Below are 19,857 nucleotides of genomic sequence, written 5' to 3' on the forward strand. Positions count from 1 at the left end.
AACATGTGTCAAATATGTGCTTGTAATAAGCAGTCTTGAAGAACTCTTCACATGAGGCATTTCAGTGTTCCCTTCCATAAATTTTCTCTATAAAAATTAAATTTCAATCTAAAAAGTTAAAAAACCAGAAAAAAGGACCATTAAAATGTCCTGCCGTTCGTTGCTGCACTCTACTCCATTTTTGTTCGTCCCGTAAAGAAGGCGTTACATAGCGTTACCCCTTGTGAGCGAATGGTCAGTAGGCGTGGCCTACCACCAGCATAAAGCGTGTAGCTGTGTGTGTGAATTTCTTCCATTTTCTTTCCATCGGGTCCGAGAGGGTCTGTGCGGCCGACTTCACCCTTCACCCCCACCCACTCAACCGGGCCTTCCCCGGGCAACGGTTTCCCACGCAAAATCAACGCGAATCTCACACAATTTTAGTTTTAATCCATCTTTTACGGACGTCGGTCGGTCGGAACCTGCCGTAATTTGTTGTGTCGGCTGGCGCTACGTTTACGTTTACTGAGCTGGTACAAGAACTGTGTCGTGCCGTGCCGTGTGTGTCACCGTGACAGCTGGTGCTATTAGTCATAGTTGCATCACGTGCGTTTGGGATACGATTTAAAAATTGTATCAAGTTAAATCAGTACTGAGTGAGTTTCGTGGTAATTTTGTAAAGAAACTACGGATTAAACATGTTGAAAAAAATAACAAAAAGATCTGTAAAAATGAGTGAAAAACGAGCTACAAACAAGTAGAGAGTAGTTAAACTGTCAAACTTGTTCAAAGCAGTGAGCGAATGTGGTGTGCCCGTGAACGTTTCATACAAAAATAACAAAAAAGTGTGTATCATACGAGTTGAAAAATAAGTTGAAATGTTTTAAAAAGTGCATATAACCTCCAATAAAATCGTGAAGATATAGCAAGCAAACTGCCAGGATAAAATCGCTTCACAATCCAGAAACTGTGCCACCAAACCCTGACCACCATGACGGATTTGATCGATTTACGAATGCATCAGCACATTGCACACGAAATCTACCGTCAGCAAATGTTGCAGCGGATACCAGGTAAGCCACGAGGGTCCCGGAAGTAACCAAAAAAAAAAAAAAAACGCCCGGCCAAATCCGTAGATGGGTTGGCCAATTAGACATTTGGGATTGTGGAATGGCCCCTTGGGAAGATAATAAGGTTCCCGGGCCATTGGGTGGTTATCGGAAAACCAACAAACCAGCAGTCACCGATGCACGGTACACGGTCCATATGACAGATGCCTGCTTTGACTGACAAATGATGGCCGCCTCCCTGCTGCGGTCGAGGACTCGTTTGTGATGCATCCTAACCTGCAGCCGCATCATCATTATTGAGTGAATCCCAAGCCGTCAGTCTCCATTCAGAACGATTTCACTGTGGTCAAGGCTCGGTAAAAAAAGAGGAAGAAAATAAAAACAGTTGGAAAATTTGTATCCCTATCTAGGAACAAGGCATGTTCAACGACATAATGCCGATTCCTGCCGTCCCTGTCTCGAGTGCACGCCTGTCGCTCGTCTAACGGCTGTGTTTGTTTTAGAAAATTAGTCCCTCGGAAAACCACCGAACCGTGTTCGGAGGCCCAATCTCGTTGTCGACCGTTGTTTGATGAGATGTACGGCGATGATGATGATCATGGTGATGACGAGGAGTCCTTTTTTTGTTCCCTCTCTCCCTCTCTCTCTCTGGGCAAGGATCCTTCGATTAGGCGCCCAGCGAAAGCGTTGTTGTGCATTGTTTCTAAATTGTAAAATGATTAATGATATCGATGCAGCTCAGGTTGCACATGTTGCATTTCCTTTTCGGAGCAGCGTGCGGCTATATGTGAGAGATGATAGATAGCAGGGTTTACGAGCAGGCCAGCCACCAGGAAGAGGTATAATTAATTCCACGCCAAGACAATCCGTCAAATTTTTATGGTAGAACCGGACGGGCCGATTCGATCGATCGATCTAGACAACAGCACCGTTGACGTCACCGTCCGTCACTGAAGATGAGGAGAGATCCTGGCGCTTGGACCGGTGGAATGTTGCTTTCTTTGTCCTGGGAAATTCATAAATCATACACGGAGCAGATCACAATCGTAGCCATCAATGCTAACAAGCTTGCGTGGAAGGTGTCAAAAAGGAAGAGATGTGGGTTTAAGGATATTTGGGGTTCTTGAGAGAGAGAAAGTAAGAATTTCGTCTAGAGTATGTCTGGACACGACATGCTGATATGGTTCTATTTTTATAGACTGCATTCCTTAGAAGATATCAATCAAAATTGGAGAGATAGGAAGAATTTAAGAAAATAAAATCTCAACAATCTAGCTCAGGACTCAAAAAAGTCGCCAAGCGCTAGCATTAACGAGAGATACGTAATAAGAAATGCAACGCATTTCTGGGAGGTCCAAAATATGCAAAACGAGTAGATAGCGAGCGAGTGATAAGTACACGAAATGCCACACAGGGCACAGGAATGCATAACAAGCGAAAACCACAGACCAAGTCGCATGACAAGTTGTAAATTACTGTGATCTTTGCTGTGATCTTCACTATGCAGCATCACCTGCATGATCCATCGACACGTTTAATCATTTTTGAGTACAGCAATCCTTCATGACATAACCGTCGGGCTCGGGGGAACGTTGGAGCGGGCTTGCCTCGCTCTCTGACGATCCTCATACATTGTCCACCACAGAATCGCTTCGTATCTTTGTCAATATTTACCCCTGTTCGTAGATAAAGCTTCACGTTCCAGCACATTCACCCGCACGAAAGAGCTGTGAAAGAGTTCATTCACTAGTCTCCAAAACAGAGCCCCAAAATTAGGTACGTTTGCTTAGGGCTTGTCCCGTTTGTCCCGCGCGTCTAGGCTCGAGTCATAAAACAATTTTAGCACCTCCAGAACGTTACCCATCATCGTCGTGGGCATCATGATCATCCGCCAGCCAGCCAGCCACTGACTGACTGTACAGGAAAAAGACATTAAAATGGCGCTCGTGGCGGCGTGGCCCTTTTCGCCTGCCATAAGGAAGGTGTGCAAGCCGTGTCACGCAAGTCGTGACATCAGACCTCCGGATGTGGATCATAAACGTCATATGAAGGGGGCAAAAACACAAAAAACAAACGGCGTCACGGCGTCGAGACCACCATCGTCGATCATAATGCGCGCAGACCGGCGATGATGATGATGACGGTGATGGACCTTTCGCGAAATGACTTTCAACAGGCGTTGTTTTAGTTTTTCCTGTTCTGTTGGCCCCAAAAAACAGAAACCCATTCATAATGTGGCCCGTCCGTCCGTGAGTGTGTGTGTGTGAGTGGTTATGCGAGGCACGTAATTCTTTTACTCGTGTTCCAAGATCTGCTTTGGTGGGTAAATAAGTACCTAAATAGAAACGTGCCTTTAACGAGATGGGGAAGATAGATGGGATGTTGTGTGGTTTAGATTAAATCGGTTGTTTTACTTTTGTTTCTTTGTTTGTTTACTAAACGATCAAGACATCTCGGCAGTTTCTTCTATTTTGAGTAACTCATTTTTGTATCTTATTATCTTCTTAAATCTTTATCTATTTTTATGTTTTGTTTTTGTTTATTCTTTCTTTTTTTAATAGTTTTTCATGTTTTATAATATTTAGTTTATATTTTTTTATAAGTTATCTATGTAACTCCATTTTTCCTAGTTCCAAATCCAGTCTTCTCCTTCTACCTTTTTTGCCAATTGTGTGTGCGAAAGACTTTAGAAAGATCGCTATAAAAAGCGAACAGATTGGTACGGAGAGATGCTGCGCGCACGAAGAAAAACAAACGATGATCTTAATCATCTCAGCTCGCCCGTAGACCCGCTCTTCCTTCCGACTCGCTCGGTGGAAGTGTGTGTGTGTGTGTGTTGAAAGAATTATTCACTCTTGCTCTTTTCCTCTCAAACTCGCACACATACACTTGGGGTCCTTGTGGGGTTTGCTTGGGCCTGAGTGAGTGATTCTTTGAGAGGGAGCTAGCTTTGATACCGAAACCTCAACCGAAGCCCCAAACGAACCGCGAAGGACGCAGCAGCAAAACGCTGATGATCGTACCAGCGAGAAAAGAAATCACTCTCCAATAAACCGGGAGCAGTGTAGAGCGCGAGAAAGGGAGACCGAGCAAAGCATCCCCAAAATCGACCCAAAGACGGGTCGATCCAACCCCGGTCCGGCGGACGGCACGGAATGTGGATATGAATGTTTTGAAAAATCGGCGGCGCCAAAGCCTCACGACTTGTAACAAGACCGAATTAATGATATAATTTTTTTTTCTGTTGGTTTCACCCTCCGGACTCGCTTGTCCGTGGTCCGCCAAGATCGGTGTGAGACGAATCTTTCGTCCCAGCCATATGAACTCGTCGTATTGTTTTTCTTTCCATTCTTTCTTTCGGTATGGGTTTCTCTTTCTCGCTCTCTCTCTCTCTCTCTCTTTTCTTTTTCACTCGAAATAAATGACTATGAAATTTCCATTTTCACGGCTCATAATCTCTTGCCCGGTGGTGGTGGTGCACGATGCTGCCACCAGATCAGTCGGCTCGGAAGGGAAAAAGACAACAACAAACAAGGCCCTTTTTTCGTCGGACGGTGCCAACGAAAAACCAGGCGAAAAACAAAAGAAGACAAAACACACACACACACACACACACACACACACACACACACGGAGTGCTCAGAAATAAACATCTAACGAACCTCATCTTGACAGGGCACTGACAAACTGGTTGAGCTTCTCATTTCCCTCCCTGCTTCTCCTCCGTCTCCTCCTTCTGCTTTTCTTCCGGGAGACATCAACTACGCCCTTCCCCATTCAACTGGTGGTCCAGAGACGGGACCCTTGCCACCACTCTCGAGGTTTTCCCTCACACTCTGTGGCGCTCTGTGGACACGCACACGATCTTGCCCGATCGCACCCGTTTTCGGTGAGCATCCCGTGAGAAGGCAGAACAAAAAAGTGCAAAACCGAACAAAAAAACACTCTCTGTTTGTACAACAGAGTGAGCTACATAGGAACGATCTTACCTGATCCTCTTCTGATTTTTGAGTTCGGTACTCGGCACGCTAGTCGGACGGGACGGAATCCTAGAGCTGGTCGAATTGGATCTCATTATCTTTATTTAATTTTCTTACCACGAGCTATTTGCGACCTGCGAGACGAGAAAATTAATTCCGCTTCCGGTGCTTAGCGTGAAGAAACACAAGAGAGCGAACGACATTACATCCATTGTGTCATTGTGTGATTGTTTTGGTTTTTTTTTTTTGCTTACAGATCCGTTCCCAACGATGCTGCCGGTTCCGGTACCACCGATGCATGCGATGGCACTGCCACCACGCTACTCGCTGCCGGGCGTCGAGTTGAAGCTGCAGAACAAGGAGCTTTGGAGGGAGTTCCACAAGATCGGTACCGAGATGATCATCACCAAGAGTGGCCGGTAAGTGTAGATCCCGTCTGCTGGGCCTTAGCCTCGGAACCTGTAGGAAGTTCCAAAGCCAAACGCTGTTGCGAAGTCCGCTCAAATCCTGGAAGTCCTTATAATGGCTAGGAAAACATCGTTTCATTCCCTAAAACAAAAGCTACAAAAAAAAAAACATGACTTTCAAACTGTTGTTTTACACTCCGGATGTGGTTCTGGCGCCACATCTGGATGTTTGTCACCCATCGGCCCATTCCGAAAAGGAACGCACAGCGACCATCGCACAAGAGCCATTTCCCAGGGAGTGTTTTCTTACTGGCGCCTTGCGAACGCATTTGTTTGTTCCGGCATGGGTCCACACTCTCCGCGTCCAGTCCGAACGGTCTGTCAACGACGTCAAGTCAACGGATGTCTCGGCCGTCCATGTTGCCAGCCAGGATTTACTTGTCTCAAGTTTGTTTGCGCAGGATGTACTGAGGTTGTTTTCGTTTTTCCGTCCACTGAAGGAAGAAACTGCCCGAGACCTGATGGGTATGCCTGTTTGCATACCTTGTTCAGAAGGATTTGTTTGTCAACACTGAACGTCGACCGAAAAAGTCAAATGGTTGTGTTTGGTTGGGCAAAATATTTCCCGGCCGAAAAGTTTGCTCGGCGACTCCTTCAAGTGTTGATGGAAAGCAGAATGCTTGTGGTTTGAATGTGTGTCTTGAGTTGTCAAACTGTTCCCTGTTCCCTGGCATGCCACCGACGAACAGGTTGTTAAATTAAAGCTTGAGCTTCAAGATCAAGTGATCGCGAGATCTTAAAGGTACGTTAAAAGCTTTCAAATCAATGGTTGCTGAAAATACGCTCCTAAAACAAAGCTTTTACGATCCATCAACACTGTTTTGTTTGAGAAGAAAGAGTAGCGCGCAGCCGTATCATTGCTCCGTCCCTCTTCAAATCGCTAGGCGATCGTCATCGATACGACCGGCAAATGCATCATGGTTCGATCCTAGATTAAAACCCACCAACCACCAAATCACTCTCGGTCCGTATAATAGGAACCCCGACCCCGACGATTAATCCCCGAAACATCATCGTCCAACGTCTAAACTGCACCCAACCCGAAGGTACGAGAAGTAAGCCACTAATCAAAGCCCACTCTCAAGCCGCTCGCATCGCCCAACCATCGCAAAGGGTGTGCCTACTTAAGATTCCTTCGTTTTCGCATTCCCCTTAGCGACCAAAAGGGGATGGAACCCGATGTGTGATGAGATTATTTATATCCTGAAAACCTATAATTAGCCGGAAGAAATATTTCCAACTATAATGCGCTACATTAAATATTGTGATAGTCCCCGCGGGTCGTGATACACATATCAAGAAAAGGGGCTCTCACAGGGTCGTTTTTTCTGTTGCTGCTATCCCAACTTCAATACCAACGGTGATGGCCTAACAAGACTCGCTTCACACCAAGACTTCACCCGAAAAAGGTTCGGTGCGTTTCTTCTTAGGCTTCCCGTTTTCTCCTAGCTCCGTTTAAAAGGGTTTGTTCGGGAGTTGAGATTGGTTGTATTATTAGCTTTTTTTCTCTCGGGCGTTATGTGATCGCTCAAAAATCCGCTGAGACGCACCGAGACAAGTGTAAAGTTTATCACACATTTCCCCAAAGGAAAGTGATCTGGATCGTAGGGCGTAGCGCTCGGTCTCGATTCCGTTACGAGCTATCCCGTTCGAGACATGAATGATAGACTGGTGAGCTGGTGCTGTGCCGTACAGCAGCCCAAAGCCCACTTGACACACGGGTGCCCGGCACGGAGCCATCGAGCTCTCGAATCATGGGCCTGGGAAAAGCGGATCACATCAGAACCGCTCCGGGACCGGGAGGTGTTTCACGGGTCCGTCTGTCTACCAGCTACCAGCATGTGGTCCTGGCGCCCGAATATTTTACACACCCCCGGAGCAGAAGCGGGCACCGAAAAAAAAAACCCCTAAAACACAGCAGCAATCTCGAGAAACAACATTCGGGCGACATGGGTCGAGATGTTTGTCGATCGACACGATCGTCTAGCAATTGGGCTTACCAGTTCACACAGATCTGGGCCCAGCCGGACGGGACGGGTTGAAACATAAAAAGCCACAATTATGCACACACACACACCAGCAGCAGATCCTTGATCGCACAAACGCAGTCAAGTGACGCGAATGTGTTTAAAGGATATTCACCCAAAACCCGGTAACAAACTGTCACACCCGAAACGACCATTTTACACGGGGACATCAATTGGGACGATCGGTACAGCGTCACGATCGATCTCTGTGTAACGAGGGATCTTCTTGCGGTTAAACGACACGAACTAGAGCGATCCTTTGACACAACAAAAAAAGGATCGCTTCTGCTCCTCCCATCGCTATCGGATGAGGTACACGATCGAGATACGGGATGGACAGTTTTGGGCAGACGACAGCTATGGGTGACAACTGACAAACTGTGAATGATCGAAACGGGATCAATAGAAATAGACGACTGCAATGTTCAACGTGCGTGTAGTGAGCGGATGACAAGTGCAGTCGAATGGTCTTGTTTAGGGTTAAGGTGGAGTGTGTTATTTCTAGGGGTGATTTTTCACTCCTTCAGCGTCGTTATAAACAGCTTCCCAACCGGTACAAGCAACAAGTGTTTTAGGGTTAAAATTTATTACATTCTCAAGTAAACAGCAACTGGTAGTTTTTGGTGGTGACTAGGACGAGATATTTTCAAGTGTCTCGGGATGAAACTATGGCCTATGGTGTTAATGTTGTCATAAGAAATGATGGAACATAATATTTCTGCCTTCCTAAGAAGTGTCTGCACAAGCAGCTCGTTGTGACTTGCTCCAGTTAGGACCTCAGCCCTGATTGGACTCAAACATATATCTAAATCAACAACAGATCACAGGGATCTCTTCAATAGTCTTCCAGCTGGGCTATATTATTTGACAGGCTGAAGATCCACTACAACCATTTGTGATCTACTGTAGAAGTTCTTTAAACCACTCACAGCCAATCGCCTTCATCAGCGGATCAGCTGCCCCTTCCTGATCAAGCTAGACATGACCGATGACTTGGTCTGCTGTTTAATATATTCTTTCATCGCTATCAAAAGATCCTTGAAATTTTACCAAGTTTTAAAAAGAAATTAGTAAGAAATACGGCCATGTCATCATTGAAGAATATTTAAAAAAAGTTCAAATAAATTTTCTACAACTGACATAAGAAGAACATGTGAAGTTACATGTATTCATATGTAAAACGTATTCGATTACCTTCTTTCGACACTTTAGCCGCTTTGAATCGCAAAAATCTGTACGAGGGACATTAATAAATCAGAACCTTGTATTTTCGCATAAAAATAATTAATTTTGCACACGCGTTTGCCGTGCAATTTATCTTCCACTATTTATGAGTACTTTGAATAATGCAATAGAATTACGCTAAACGAGTGTTTATTGTTAGGTGCGTGCTAAGCTATCATTCTCTCGATCAGCCCAGCCAACCGCTCGCTGTTACCAGCGCGCTCCATATGCAACAGCTTCGTGCTGACATTCAATTTATCAATCCATCAAACATGATTCAATTCATCGTTGGCACGTCACCGACCGAGTAATAGAAACACAGGCACAGGGCTGCATAAATTATTACACTTCAGTTCATGCTACCGGTCGAGTGGTAATAATACAACGCTGCGTCTTGTTGTTGTGTGAACGATTATTAATTGGAAAAGTCAACATAAATTAACCTCCCAAACTCCCTCATTATTTGTTTGCTAGGGGGAATAATGTTTTGCTAACCGATTGAATGGTGACGAGACGAAAAATGAACCAGAATCGGAGGAAGAAAACACCAGACACTAATAATGAGGCCCCAAAACCGATCAGCTCCAAGAGCGGAGAACAAAACCCCCGAAAGCGAAAGACAAGAATAAATCAGGGAAGGAAAAATGAGCCGTGAAAATTGTTCTAGCAGTGTGAGAGGGTTGCGTTCGCCAGCAAAACCACGGCACGGTAATGAGTATAATCAAACACAGTCCCATGCGTTTGTGTGTATGTGTGTGTGATAAATGTGGCGTAGAGCATTTTTCACGTAATAAAATTATACGCACCCGAAATTTCTCTTCCCATTGCGCCGGCGTGATCGTGACCGGGTCGTGCGCGGACAGACGCCAGGCAATAAATTCATTCCAGGCGGCAACCAAACAACCCACCACCGCATCGCCACAATCCTACCGGAAACCGTTAAATTCGAACGCTGCAGAGATTCCTCTCCCGCTGTTGACTCCCCGGTCTGTGGCCAGCCAGCTATAATCGCCTAGCATCCTAGCTCTCGCTGAGTCCGCCACGATTGGAATTGAACCATTCTGGAGCCCTTTTTTTTTAGCCTTTTGTTTTCCTCGTCCTCTTCCTTCCCAACCAGCCTACTAAGATGAACGCGCAGCATACTAGATTTGATTTATGTAGATCCATTCTTAGGGCTTCAGAAGAGGAAGAGGAGTGGAGAAAAAATCGCCCCGAATCGGTGGACCACCTGATGGTCTCGTAGCGCGCGTAGCGGGAGCGAAGAAAAAAGGCGAATATTGAAAAAACAATACGACAGCCACCACCCCTTTTTTGCTCTCGATCCGCGGGATCACGGGTGGGATCCGCTTCCTTGGGCGGGATGGATGAAGCTGGCCGAGCTGGGCTTTCCACCCTTGCGCCGTTCGGTTCCTTACGAGCGAGCTAATGAGCTAGTGGCAAACGGGAGAGCCAAAAAACATACACACACACACACGGACGGGGTCTCATGTGGTCACATAAAAACATATAAAACATAACCTGCTGGTGTGACTCTCGCCCCCTCCCGGTCCCGGTCTTCTAGCCGTCTTCGCCTGGATAACGAGCAACGGGTGTTGTTGTTCCGTTGATGCGGCGATGGAGCCAACTTTCCTGTGAATGAAGCATCCATCCACCCTCTCGGGTCGGGGGAGGGGGGGCCTGGATGGGGACGCGAAAAAGCGATAAATATCAATGAGAAGAGAGACGAGAGAAGACGAAGAAATATAAAATGTTATTACCATGTTGGCGCCTCCCGGACGAGGCCCGCGTGCAGAACGAAGTGGACACTGCCTGGACCGCGTCGTTCGCCTTCTTCTCGGCCGGCTCAAGCTCAAGCCTTGGAGCAATGGTGGAATGTGTTTTTAATTTTTCAATTTTCAGAATTACCCACCTCGGTTGGATCCTCTGATCCCCCACCCGCCCGAAGCGAATCGGTTTCGAACGCACGCAGTTTTACTATGGGGGAGGTTCGTCGCTTGCGCGCTACCCCCGTTGAAGTCTTTCGTTTTCGTTCTCAATTCATCGCGCTTCGTCAGGTTCGATTTCGTTTCGTTCTCTGCTGTGGTACGTTCTTGAGCGCATAATCACAACTCTTCCCCACTCCCCTTCTCCACCTTCTTACACACTTGATAATTATGCGCCTAAAATAATAGTTGATTGTCAAAGCCAAGCAGAGGATCATGCGATCTTGCGGAGGTGGGCTTCGAAGGACGACAATCGCCGACGTGTTGGTGTTGCTGGGGCTTGGCTGGCGATGGTGATGATGATGATGAAGATGATGACGGGCGCCCTTGTTTTCCTCCGGCCATGTCCATAATCACCGACACCATCACCGCTTCTGCCTTCTCCACTCTCCCGCACAGCCCGCACTGATTCCGTGGCTGATTCCGTACCACGGAAAAATCATTCCACAAAACACACGTAGGCAACCACAAAAAAAAACCTCCGAGCTTGTTAGTGATCGTCGAGAAAATTTTTAAGCATTCGTAACAAACCTCCCGCACACACACAGGCAGACAGACACAAAACGTGCAAGATTAAGAGCGAGAACTGTAAAACAAAATATCCAATAATTTCGCCTGATTTGCCTCGATCATCGGGTTGTTAAAGGGTTGCTGTTGCTGTCGGTGGTGTTCGCTTGTTTGTTTCTACCTCCCTCTCTCTCCCCTTCCTCCTTTCCCGTTCGTTAAAGAATGCTTGCACCCGCGCCGTTTGGGTGTTTTGATTTTTGGTCGATTTTCCCTGACACCTTCCGCCTTACACCACCGAAACAGTGGTGGCGAATAATAGACAGTCCGACAGATTTTCCACCTTTCCCCATGGGTGCCAGTTAACTTTAATACCTCCGCGGGGCTACGCGTCTGATTGATTGAATTGATTGTTCTTGTGGCCTTTTTCACGTGAGTCAGGACAGGGCAGCCTCGATCGGAGGCCTACCCCCAATCATTCTCCAACGCCCTGCGCGCCTCCCCGCCTTTTTGCTAGCGGTGTGATGTGCGTGGTGGAGATCGTTTGCTTTATTTTGTTTGCATTTCACTCGCACCGTTTGCCACTATCAGCTGGCACCAAAAGGGGGTGTTTCTCCCGCGAGACGCGGGAGGACGCGACCGCAGGAAGCGAGGCCAAAAGTAAACAGACAATTATTTACTTCTAACCAAATCATCACCGGTAATTGTAATTCGAACGTGTTGATTGTATGTAATTTTCCACACTTGTTAATGAGAAGCAATTATCTCTTCGAAATAATGTGGAGGAGAGAAAACGAATCATCTCGCGCACACACACACACATACAGCGAGAGACGGAGCAGTCGTTCACAAACGGGCTAACGCCACAACAACATTCCAGTAGGATCGGGTCTCGCAGATAATCGCTTCCACAATCGATCGGTCGAATTCGTTGTAATCGTTTTGAGCAGATTGTACGCTTTTCTTACCATTCTTCCCAGCAAAGAAACGATCACGATTGTTTGGGTTGTTCTATTGTTGTCTTTGTGGGTTGGTGTGAAGTACAACGATCGGTTCTATTCAACAGGTGAATTGAGGGAGATTGGATGCGATAATGATGTACGAATCACACAGCTTTCTTGGGAAATTGAATGATTAAAAATGAGGTCCATGCATGAAGTTCAAATCTACAAAGGGAGAAGTTGGCAGTCGTCAAGAGCTTCGATGAAGTCATCGTCCAAGAGACCATGTCATCCAAGGGCGAGCTTTCTTATCGTTCAATATGTACAACAAATATTGTCTGTCAAGAGTCCTTTGTTGTAGGTATCTCATCTACTTTGACCTTAAATATTTGGCCGTCGAAACAGACGTAATCAAAGACACCTCGTAGACTTCGTAGACCACGCAATCGAAGAGGTCCTAGTTGCAAGAATCATCGAAGAGACCTCGTCGGTTAAGCTTAATCTGTCAAAAGACTTCTTAAACGAACAGGCCTCGCCGTCCAAAGAACCTCGTATGCCAAGAGACCTTGTCTACCAGCGATTTTGTAGCTAAAGGAGTCTCATTTACCAAGAATTCTCGTAGTCGAACAGCCTCGTTCGCTCTGTAGACTTTTCTTCCTAGAAAATGATTCTCGAAGAGGCTTTATCATCTAAAGATCCTTGACATATACAAGAACTTGTACGACCTGTGCAGAAAACTTAAAAGGTATCAAGAATCATGATCAGCATCATATCCGTCTCAAATCTCCTCAAGCGCGAAATTTCCACTCTGTCAAAGCATTATTATCTTCATTTTGTAAAAGTATTAGACCTAAATATTATTAGCGTCTTTAATAAAGAGTGAAATAAGCAACGATGCATTCTAAAATGTTAATAATTTATTAACAAATAACATTTTTTCCAAGTAATGAATTTTAGGAGTATTGCAAATGAGACAGGACTTTTCAGCAAGTAGGTGCCACTGTGGATCGCTTCAAACAGAAGAAGCTGAATATTTCAACAGTTTTTAGTTCAAACCTCTAGTCCAAGCCTATCTCTCCAATCACGATCAAAAGAAGCATCAAAATGTTTCATCTCATAAGGCACTGTAAAAAGAAACACCTAACGGTGTGCACAGAGCAGCAACCACGATCGCCCTATGCCTTAGCGGCACGGTAGCTCCCAATTAGCAAATACACATTCCTCGTGTTACTATCTACGACCGCTACCTTCTGTTTTCCATTAAAGGCCTGACGTGGCGTCTAGGAACGCCGAGGCCACCGTCAAACCGGGCGGGCCGAACCCCATTAACGGAAATCCATCCACCATTGAAACACACACGCACACGCAGGTGGTGCGATCGCTCGTGAAGGCGCAAAAAACTGTCTAGCATGCTGATTGATTTTATATTGTATCGCTAATTTGCTGCACACACGAAAAATACATAATTCATGCGCGCGCGCACTCGTAGACCCGCGGAAAGCATTGACTATCTCACCTGTCCTGACTATCCTGACAGATTAACTTGCCACCCGGTACCGAGCGAAAATGAGGACGCGAAATTGGGAGTGATTGGGAGGGTTTCCCCCCCCCCCCCCTTTGATCCTTTTTATCTTTGGCCACTGTCTTGGCACCGCTCAACCCAGCGAGGAAAGCTTTCTCAATTGTTTTTTGTGCGATAATTTCATACGTAACAACCTCGGCTCGGGTTATTCAGTTCGGGTTGCATATGTCCATTTCCAATCGCACTGTGCAGAAAGACCCTACAAGGCGTCTTGTGGGCAGTGTTTTTATTACACCCGGCGTAATATAAAAAAGCGTTCGCTCCCTTTTCATACCCCACCACAGTTGGGATGGTACTGTAGAAGGCGATATTTTGCTGACAGGAGCGAACGACAGCTCGGTTCTTGACGAGTGGCGAACAAAAAACGTTTCGAGTCGTTGTGGATGATTTTATGTTGCTCATAAATTTGCCGCACGCTACTGGCCACGCTCTGTTCCACCTGTGCCAGTTTGCCAGCCGCGTTGAAGGGAGAAAAAGTTGTTCCCTTTGCCTTTAACGCGCGATCGCGAAACGATCTTGCACCGTTGAGTGTGTGTGTGTGTGTGTGTGCGTTTTTTTCTTCTCTGCAGTACGTTCAATAAAGTGTGTGTCTTCGTACTTCGCGCCTTTTTTGATTGACAATCGCGCTTGCAGCAGCAGCAGCAACAGAGTTGCGTGGGCAATGGGTCACTGTTGGGAAAAATCAGTCATAAATGAAGCTTTTCACTGCCTACTACGAATGATTATCATTCCGTACGTAATCTTTCGCTTCCGCCGCAACATCGGCAGGTTGGACTTGACGTGGTGTCAAAAGTTGACAAACAACTACCAGAAAGCTCGTGTTTGGTCCATTTGAAATTGGGAGAGCTTTTTTTTTTTGTAACCCCTAACTCGCGACAGAGTCTTTCCGCGAGCGGATGAAGGAAACAAGCGTTTTGAAATCCATCCCATTTCCTGCGGTGCGTTTTAGTCGGTGGTTTCGTTTGGTTGTTGGTAAGCGAAAACGGATCAGATTACGATTTAAATGGGTAGAAATTACAGTTATCAAAATAACGGCGGGAGCCTAAACTGGGACCTAGCACTGGATATCAAATATCTAGCAATTGGTTGAAACGAACCGAGAAGAGTGGTTAGAGAAGCTCTGGAAAATTTATTAAATACTCCAAGGAAACATTCATCTAAATCGATTCTACCTCAACAAAATCATTATTCTAACGAGCTGCAAATAAATCGCACTAATTGTAGGTGTATCGTTAAATAATGCACCGCAGCGTTACAAATTTCTGTTCCACCTTCGAGCGAAAGTCAAGCTGCAGTTTTCCCTCTTGGGAGGAAAGTATCAGCCCAACCGAGCCCAAACACACACACACACACACACGCTTAAGAACAAAACGAAGACGCGCCCAAAGCAACAAACAAAAAGCGAGCAAAAAACTAACAAACCTATTTGTTAGACTATATTATATGATCCACCAGGGTATCAGCTCGTTACATCGGTCGGGCATGCGAAGAAGCTGCCCCGGCCGTTCGCAACGGCCGTCGTTGTGGTTTTGATTTATGCGCTCCATCCGTGGCGCCAGGGTGCAATTTTATGGTGGCCACCATTTCGGAAGGGTGCCCGACGAGCCACGGAAACCTTCGGAAACAATATCTCAATGGGATACAAGGGAGCCTGACTTAAGGAGAGAGAGAGAGAGAGAGAGAGAGAGAGCAAAAACAATCTCATTTGGAACCTTTCGCTCCGGTGCCGTCCCGGGAAGGATGATGCATCGAGCCGTTTTCGCCTTTTACCCTTATGCAAATATCGCTCCAAAAAAAAAACCCGAGCTGGTACGAGAATGAGACCACAAAAGACCTCGCAATAAGAAGTCCAAGCCCCATCTTCAGTGGGGGTCTTACGCGCGAAAGGTAAACAAACCACCGAAAGCCCTCAATTGCTGACGATTGTTCTTCTTGCTTGCTCGAAACGCGGCTCTGCAAGAGTCTCTGTCGCAGCAAAAATTGGGGCAGAGTCGTCCGGATAACTGCTCCACCGTTCCAGCTGTGTATGCTGTACGATGTACTTGCAATGCTGTGTTGGCTGACGAAAAACTTGGCTTCTGTGTTGTGTGCGTTTTGTCCTCTCCGGTGAATGGTAAGGTTGTTCGAACTCCTCTCTTTCTCTTGCTCGAGAGTGGCGGAGAAAATTTGTGAAAACGTATCATTAAAATTGATTTGTAGCGATGAAATAATAATTTAGCAGACCTGAAATTATACGGCTACGGGCTGTGGGACTGGCGGACACGAGAGAACCAACTGTTCGGTGACGTGCCTCCGGTGTGCTAACTGCGTCCATCAATGAGCTGTGCAAGCGAGTGGAAGGAGGACGACGACGAGAGACAAAAACCCGGCGGGCCCCATGCGCCGATCTCGTTAAGTTGATGCCTTTTGTTGGTTTTTCTCGTTGTCCTTCGGGGAGGGGGGTTTTGGCAAAGGGGGCATTTGCCACAAATTGGCAAACCACCGAGAGCTGAGGTTCGGGTGAGAATTTTTGCGGGCGAAGGCTCAGGCGTCACCGTCGTCTGTCTACCTGACGATCACTGGCGTCCCTTATGCGATCGTGAGGACACGGGTTCGCTTTTTGGGAAGACTTCAGCCTCCTCAGTATCAGCTGGATGATGGGGTTTTTTTTATTTATTTATTTTAAATTACGTTATAAATTCTGGAGAAATTGCTGGTCTCTCGTACAGACGGAAGGATAATTGTTGTACAGCGATCGAATAAAATTATCACCTGTTGACGAATTGACAAGGGTTTCGATGCAGGGCTCGATACGCTGATGCTGAGGAGATTTATTTGTTTTGTTTGTATCTACACACACACGGGCCCACAAGATTGGAACCGGAGAGCCCTTATTTCTAACGCCCCTAAACCTGTCTAATGATGGGACAAAGCACCTCCTAATAACCCCCTATTGGTTGGAAGGCGAAATCCAGTCCCGAGCGTTGACAGTGTGTGGATGTGATGCCAGTAATTAGACACGACTTTGTATTTTTCTCGTTGAATAACTAGCGTCGACCAATTCTCGACCACCGCCCGATCTTCGTAATCATTATCTTTCACCACTTCCGAAGCGAGGAAATTTTGGACCAGAAATAACTCTCTCTCTCTCTCTCTCTCTCTCTCTCTCTCTCTCTCCCTCTCTCTCTCCCTTTCGCTGCAGCCGAATGTTTCCCTCGATGCGGCTCACGGTGGACGGACTCGATGCGGACACAAATTATTGCGTGCTGCTCGAAATGATGCCCATTAGCGACTGCCGGTTCAAGTTCAGCGGTTCCCAGTGGGTACCGGCGGGCGGTGCCGAACCCCAGAGTCCCCAAAGGTTCTGTCTGCATCCGGACAGTCCGGCGCTCGGCACGCACTGGGCCTCGCAACCGATCGTCTTCAACAAGGTGAAGCTCACCAACAACACGCTCGACAACAATGGACACGTAAGTTCTGGGCTCTAGAATGCTGGAGGGCTCACCGCAACACGGGAACTTCTACAACCGGGGGTGCATTCTTGTCTCTCGCAGGTCGTCCTAACCAGCATGCACAAGTACCAGCCGCGGATCCACATCATCCGCACATCGGATCCATCCCAGATTCCTTGGGCTGCCCAGCAAGCGTTCGTTTTCCCGGAAACGGAGTTCGTTGCCGTCACCGCTTATCAGGTAAGTTCGCTTTACTTGGGACAGTTTACCCGAACCGAACAAGAACCAGTATAGAGATTGATTCTGGATGCTGGCCTGCGGAATGAAGTCCATTCCATTTAGAGCAAAGCTTGCAGGTCCAGCTAGCAGCTAGTGTTGTCTGCTGGAAGCCATTCCTGCCGCTGCACGTTCGCCGCCATTAAAGCCTGCGATGAAGCCTGGAAATCCATCACAAGGGACACGTCTAGTCACAATTTTCATCGATCGGCTTAACGCTTTTTGGCGGCTCGCGACCGCCGACATCCAATTTTGATGTACGGCGACAGCTTGGCTTTTTTGATCGATCCGATCCCGGATTGGTGGCGATGAAGCCGAGACAACATGATACCCCCGCCGCCATTCGGTCGCCAACTCGCTCTCGGTGTGGCTTGATTCGTACGCAGGCAAATTGAAACCGGAATCGTGTTGAGCTCGATTTGGGTTTGGGCTCGAAGCTGGCACCACGGCACCGCGAATGACTGATTGGTTGGATGGTGGGTTTTCTTGTTTACCGCGCGCTGCTAATGCGCGGTGTTAAAGATCTTAATTACGAGCCCACTGATTTGTGGATCGATAAGGTCGTTAGCTTTTTATTGTGTTATTGATTTTACTATCCGTCAAAGAAAGACAGAGAGATCTCTTAAAGATCGCTGCCAGATAGATACACTAGTTCTTCAACAAACCAGATCTGAATGTTTGTATAACATCTCAAAAAGTGAGCAGAAAGTCCTTCAGAACGAATCAACAAGCGAACAGAACCGTGCGATAAAGTCGTCCCGAACGGTGGCACCACTTCTAAAGTGCGATCGACATGCGTAGAATTTGTACTTCTTCTCATCGCTCTCCCCGATTAGCCATTCTTTCTACATTTTTTCCCTTCCTTTCCTTTTCTTCTTTATTCGGCGTGCCTGGACGGAACTGTAGAACGATCGCATCACAAAGCTAAAGATCGATAACAATCCGTTCGCCAAAGGTTTCCGAGAGACGGGACAGTCGCGCTGCAAGCGAAAGATGGGCTGTAACACGTCAACCTCATCCTCGTCCTCCTCATCGTCCTCGTCGGGCCCGGGAGGCAGCGGGGGAGCGGGCGGCAACGGCGACGGCGGCGGCCCGGACGGTGGTGGACAGTTGACAGACGACGAAGATCGCCACGACCTGCACGACCTGATCAAGCGCCCAAGATCAAACGGTTCACCGGCTTCCGACTGTACCGTGCACGAGGGAGGACCTCCGATGCATCATCCCCGGCTCCACCAGCCATCTCTCCGTCCGTTCCCGGCCTCGCCCGAGCTGCTGATGCGTCAGTACAATCAGATGTTTAACCCGAGCTGGATGGATCTGATGTTGCCATACTTTGCCCGCCATCACCATCACCATCCGTACCATCCGCAGCCCCATCCGCATGCCGCCCAACAGCATCAACATCATCACCATCCACCCGGACCGTTCGGTGGACATCCGCTGGGACATCCGAGCATAGTGCCTGTTACCGGTAGTCAAATTGCTGCTCCGATCGTATCTCCCGCTCACTCCAATCCCGACTCAACCGATCTCGACCGTTCGTCGGCGTTCAGTGTGCGCACTCCGCAGACCAGTGGCAGCGATTACGAAGCGAATGAGCGGATAAGCGCGCAACCGGACAGTCCGGAAGGGTCACCGAAGCCAACGATCCTACGACCTTCCGCGATCAGACCCACGACCGGATCGAGCCCAGCTACACCGACCGAAGCGCCACCTCAGCTCGCTGTTGTCGATCCGTCCGATCCGAACGGAGACGCCGATCGAAAAATTAACTTCAGCATCGCTTCCATCTTGCTGCTCTAGTATACGGTGTAGGGATCGTGAGCAACACCCGCGCTGCCCCGAATCCTCCTGTGAACCAAGTGCCTTAACGCGAGCCTCATCGATCCGTGATATTCGATCTCGCGACCAACCAACTCCTCGAGCGGTTCCGCGCCGAGCAGCTGTGCAAGTATTATTAGTGCTAATAACCATATGGTGGTGCTTGTAGGTGTATGTGTGTTCCATGTGTGATCGTTCTGCATGCTGACAAGCGCATAGAGCTAAATAAAACCGAACAGTGAACAAGATGAGATGAGCCGAGTTTGCCTATTTGTTTGCCCCTTCTGGCCTCCAGAGGAATGTCTCGGGAGGATCACCATCCGAAACGCTAGCCAACGAACCATCACAACTAGATCTAGGCGGGTATCCTTTTACCTTAAATGCATCTTATTATTGTACCACCGGGCTACCGTACTCAGGTGAGTATTCTTCAGAAAAGCCCAAAGAATCGGATTGGTCCAGAAAATTGAAACAATTGAAACAATTTCTTAGCCATTTGTGTGTTTCATTCCCTGCTCGGCAAGTCCTCTCGAACCATTGACCATTGTGCTGGGTCGCCCTCTCGAACCG

At 47.4% G+C, this 19,857-nt stretch overlaps 1 protein-coding gene across 1 annotated transcript; it reads left to right on the top strand.

The window, feature by feature from the left end:
- Nucleotides 1–400: 400 nt before the first annotated feature.
- LOC118510359 (T-box transcription factor TBX6-like) lies at nucleotides 401–19,538 on the top strand. The gene is made up of 5 exons (XM_036052068.1): nucleotides 401–1,052; nucleotides 5,286–5,448; nucleotides 16,938–17,205; nucleotides 17,290–17,427; nucleotides 18,370–19,538. Exons 1-5 carry the CDS (start codon nucleotides 971–973, stop codon nucleotides 19,267–19,269), a joined length of 1,551 nt encoding a protein of 516 aa, XP_035907961.1. The 5' UTR covers nucleotides 401–970; the 3' UTR covers nucleotides 19,270–19,538.
- The last annotated feature ends 319 nt before the right edge of the window (nucleotides 19,539–19,857 follow it).

Source organism: Anopheles stephensi, chromosome 3 (assembly GCF_013141755.1).
Source record: "Anopheles stephensi strain Indian chromosome 3, UCI_ANSTEP_V1.0, whole genome shotgun sequence".
Classification (NCBI taxonomy): domain Eukaryota; kingdom Metazoa; phylum Arthropoda; class Insecta; order Diptera; family Culicidae; genus Anopheles; species Anopheles stephensi.

Excerpts from the sequence above, each read along its gene's own strand:
- LOC118510359 (XM_036052068.1), top strand. The coding sequence starts at position 971 with ATGACGGATTTGATCGATTTACGAATGCATCAGCACATTGCACACGAA. Across the intron at positions 1,053-5,285 it reads AATGTTGCAGCGGATACCAG|ATCCGTTCCCAACGATGCTG; the intron begins GTAAGCCACGAG and ends TTTTGCTTACAG. Across the intron at positions 5,449-16,937 it reads ATCATCACCAAGAGTGGCCG|CCGAATGTTTCCCTCGATGC; the intron begins GTAAGTGTAGAT and ends CTTTCGCTGCAG.